At 33.7% G+C, this 5,000-nt stretch overlaps 2 protein-coding genes across 3 annotated transcripts in view; both read left to right on the forward strand.

Annotated features, from left to right (window-relative positions):
• Nucleotides 1–4,338, forward strand: part of LOC143026758 (uncharacterized) — a 167,206-nt gene extending 162,868 nt beyond the window's left edge. Inside the window, exons 5-6 of the mRNA XM_076187527.1 lie at nucleotides 1,334–1,502; nucleotides 4,298–4,338. Of these exons, the coding sequence (XP_076043642.1) occupies nucleotides 1,334–1,502; nucleotides 4,298–4,338 (210 nt within the window). The remainder of the gene's footprint in view (nucleotides 1–1,333; nucleotides 1,503–4,297) is intronic.
• LOC143026992 (nephrin-like) overlaps nucleotides 1,396–5,000 on the forward strand; it is a 364,064-nt gene continuing 360,459 nt past the window's right edge. For both annotated transcript variants that reach the window (XM_076187802.1, XM_076187803.1), the window contains exon 1: nucleotides 1,396–1,502. The gene's annotated coding sequence lies outside the window, so the exon portion shown is untranslated. The remainder of the gene's footprint in view (nucleotides 1,503–5,000) is intronic.

Genomic DNA, 5,000 nt, shown 5'->3' on the forward strand with positions numbered 1-5,000 from the left:
CATATCTATCTACTTATTCAACTTGTTTCATTTCCTAACTTATTATAATTTATTTTTATCAAATTTTTTATTTATCTATCTATTTATTTATCTACTTATTTATTTCCTCCTTTAATTTATCTTTTATCTATTCATTCATACCTTTGTGTGTTTACTTGCTTATTCTTTCTTCGATTATCGGAGAAAGGAGCCCGGCAAGGCGATAACCGTTTCACCTAAATTATTTATCAGCTTGTTTGGAAGAGTATTTTCAGAAGGTTGAGTTGGGAAAAGAGAAAGGTTTTGAAGATTAATGGCGAATATTTGAACCCCTAAGATTTGCGGATCACGTTATTCTTATTTCAGAAAGAGCAGAAAAGACTTGCATGGATATGCTGGGAGTGATCTGAACAAAGAAAGTCTCAAGTAGGCTTAAAAAATGAATAAGAGCAAAAAACCAAAGTAATGTTCAACACGATAAGTTCAAAGTAAAGATATTACAAAATCGATGGTGAGAGTCTTGAAGAAGTTTGAAAAAATATAGTATTTAGGGCAGATGGTGAGAAAGTGACGAAAGATCATGATAATGAAATAAAAAGGACGTTATTACAATTAGTTGGAAAGTGCTTTGGTGAACATAATAAAAATCCAGGGAGGGCACTCTACTTTTATGTTTGAAACTTAAAGTTTCACAATCAGTTGCATTCTGCCAGCAATAATCTACGTGAGTGAGATTTGGAAACTAGCGATAGTCGAAATAAAGATCAGGACTGCTCAAAGGAGAATGGAGAGATCAATGATGGGAATAACGCTGTGAGACCGAATGTAAGCAAGTTGTGGTCTCTCAGACTAGATTTGAAAGATAATGTGGAGGCTCGGTAAAAGAGAGGAAGTGAAATTGGGCAAGGTAAGGTTCTATGCCAACGACTGATGATGCGATGGGAGCAAGTGTGTATGAGGTGGTCGCCGCGAGAGTGGGAAGGCGTGGAAGAGGGAGACCAGATCATGGAAGGTGGAGAGACGAGATTGAGAAGTTTGTGTGAGTGACGTGGCAGAGGTTGGCGCGGTCGTGTGAATCATGTAATGCTATGAAGAAGGCTTTTGTTAAGCAGTGGACTCGAATAGCTGACTTGATTGATACTTAATTCTATTAGTTTATTTATTACTTTGTATGCTTATCTAAGTTAATTTTGCAGCGATCACCTATTTCAGGGACGTCCAGGGGGAGTAATCCCCATTTATTAAATTTTCTTATCCATTTCACCATTATCGCATTTCATTTATTTTTATTATTATTATTATTATTTTTTTATCTTGCAGTTACGATGAGAGACCCGGTTCACGGGGTTCTCAGTGGTCAGAGCCAGCCGTGTTCGGGTCCCGGGCCGTCTACCTTCCTCAGGAGCACCCGCCCGTCCTCTTCCTAACGCAGGTCTCCACTCAAGACTCGAAGCTCTATCGATGTCGGGTCGACTTCGCTGACTCAAACTCACAGGTGGCTTGGGTCAAACTCAACGTTATAGGTAAGCGTGTTGTTTCCAAAATATGCTGTAAACTTACTGGGTTAATTGATAAACAAACGTTTGAGTAAACGTATTGGGTTGATTGGTTGTGGTAAATGTAATGAGTTGGTTGTTTCAAACGTTTGTGATAAACGTGTGGGGTTGGCTATTCACAAACGTTTGCGGTAAACCTATGGGATTGTTTGTTCATAAATAGTTTTGGTAAACGTATTGGGTTGATTAGGTCAAATTCAATGTTATAGGTGTCTTATTTACAAACGATTGTGATAAACGTATTGGGTTGATTGTTTACAGACGTTTGTGGTAAATGTATTGGGCTGATTGATTGAAACACGTCATAGAGAAGTCTATTCTTTACAAATGTTTGTGGTAAGTCTATTGCGTTGACTGGTGAACAAATATCTGTGGTAAACGTACTGGGTTTTATTGTTTACTAAGTTACAAAATAATTGTATTTGACTAAATGTTTACAAAGATTTGCAGTGTATTCACCTGATGCTTTGCAAATGTTTATATTCGTAGTTAATGTCTTGGACTAATTACTTGCAAGGGGTTGAATGTATCGAAGTGGTGGTTTAAAAAGGTTAGATTGAATGTTTACAGATATCTATAATAACTGTTTCTCTTAATTGCTTACGAAATCTTAGAATAGCTAAGCATATCGACAGAATATCTTTTGGTTCATAAAAAAGTCATATGATAAAAGGGATAATAGTGATGATAAAGGAATAAGCTAACATTGTTTCAATATTATTTTTATTTCTCTCTGGCACCCACAGCCTTATAGTTTACTGATCAAGTGAAATCTTACACACACACAGATACACACACACACACACACACATACACACACACACACACACACACACACACACACACACACACACACACAACACACACACACACACACACACACACACACACACACACACACACACAACACACACACACACACACACACAACACACACACACACACACAAATATATATATATATATATACATATATATATATATGTATATGTATATGTATATATATACATATATATATATATACTGTATATATATACATATATACATATATATGTATATATATACATATGTATATATATATATATACATATAATATATACATATATATAATATATATATATATATATTATATATATTATATATAATATATACATATATATATACAGTATATATATATATATATATATATATATATATATATATATATATATATATATATATGAGATTGGTTATTGATACATTTCTTTTACCACCAACACAGTGGTTCGTTGATCAATACTTTTCACAATTCCTGAACGATTTCTTTTCTGTTCGTGAACGATACGTTTCTTTTATCTCGTTCACCTGAGGTTCAAAATATAAAATATCCTCTTCCGTGCGGCCTTGGTCAGCACATCTGGCTCCAGTATTCCGATAAAAAAAAAAAAAAAAAAAAAAAAAAATCCGGGTTATCTTTGAAGCCTTGCGTGAACCGAATATATTTTTTTTTTCATAGTGACCTTAGAAGTCTATCGATAATTAATTAATTTTCTTTTAATGATTTACAAAACGTTTTAAGTTAAAAAACTTTACCTAACGTTAATATATAGGGAAATGCATCCTTCCACTCTGCATGGAATCGTGTAATTTCGGTTAAATTGTTTTTTAATAATCGCAGCTGTGTTGGGGGGAAGGCCGGCAGGAGAACCCCATATGGTAATCAGAGTTCAAGGCAGATTCTGAGTTCTTCGTAATAGTGTAGGGACGATAACAAAATTCCTAATGATTCCGATACGAATCCCGATGCTGCTCTAAACTTTCAATTCCCATACGAGTCTTGTATACCTGGCATTGTTGGAATTCATTATTCATTTCAGCCCATGCAGTTGCTTTGGGAAACAAATAGTTTATGAACAAAGTATATTTATTATTCATTTATCAGAATCGGAAGTTTAGAGTTGTATCGGGACTCACATCGGAATCGTTAGAATTTGTCATTACAACTGTGTACAAGTTAACCTTACAACATTTGGAGTACTGGTTTAATGAATTTGATCACTTATTGGTTTAAAGACTTGGTAACTTCCCCACGAGCCAGTAATGCATTATTCTTTTACTATTATAAACTTCTCTTCACAAAAAAAAAAAATAATAATAATAATAATAATAATGAATAAATGAATAAATAAAATAAGCTTTGACTGTATATAGGTTATCCCAAAACGTACAGCTTGATAAATTTGATAATTTCTAGTTAGGACTTTTGAATTTTTCCACGAACCAGTCATGCAATATTCTTTATTATTAGAAAATAATCTCCACTCAAAAAATAAATAGATAAATAAATAAATCAATTAATAGATAAAACTACTTTTAAATTCTGAAGTTCATCTTTTGTATTTCCTTCCTTTAATCTTCCTTTCACCTACTCCACGAATAAATCTCTTCGTGACAAGATTATCTGCAAAAATAGAAGAGCCAGTTTTCACCAATGAAATATAATTCAAATTAATCTTAACGATTACTTCAACAAAGCAAAGCCACCCTCCAACACCTAACTCCACGTGTGGTTAACGAATGGAGTAGGCATAGTAATCATGTAGTAAGCGCTGAAAATATCGGTTGTTTCAAGAAAAGATTAGATAACGTTATGGATGGGGAGGATAGGTGATAATGGGCATGGAACGACCTATTGTACGTCTTATAGTCTTTTCCAATCTCCTTCATTTTTATATTCATATATAAGTTTGCCGAAATCCTTGTGTTATTCCTATCTGATACCAGATAATCCTGGAACTTGTTTTGCAGTTCTTGCTGATATCTAAAAGCAATTCTCGTTGTTTATTGATTGATGTATTAAGGTCTGGCCCGTAGAGGTGTCACTAAACTCGCCTAAGGTATTGACTGTGTATATGTTATGGAGTCAACACTGAAACTACATAGAGGGTTATCCAACTGAGGGATATACCCAAAGCTTCAGGCGTCAGTGTTGGAAGAAATGATGTCTGAAAATAACATAAGCTTTGTTTTTTCTGTTAGATATCTGCTACTGTTCATTTGAACAAGTTTGTCTTTGATGGTAAAGGGAACTCATCTAGTGATGTTATGACCTTTAACTTCCTGACATTCATCACAGTGATTTATTCTAAAAAGTCATTTGTGACAAAACATCAGTAAAAAAAAATTCATGATATCTTTGTTTCTGATTAGTTACGCTTTTAGGTAATTCACTATGTTGTAATGTATTAACATTTTTTTTGAGAGAATATATTTGCTGGAAGATAGCTATTTATTCTTTCAAAAGCATCTGTATTTGAAAAGAACGACCAGATAGGTGTGTGCGTTCAACAGTCTATTGATGTATGAAGTTGATTAATAGTTGTGAGGGCAATAAAACATAGTTTCTAGAATATTACTATCTAATTTTCAATAGCAACTAAGACACAATGTACAGTTCATTAGTATATAGACGTATAAAGGATTATCC

The sequence above is a fragment of the Oratosquilla oratoria genome, chromosome 7, assembly GCF_046742065.1.
Source record: "Oratosquilla oratoria isolate Oo_2021 chromosome 7, ASM4674206v1, whole genome shotgun sequence".
Lineage (NCBI taxonomy): Eukaryota > Metazoa > Arthropoda > Malacostraca > Stomatopoda > Squillidae > Oratosquilla > Oratosquilla oratoria.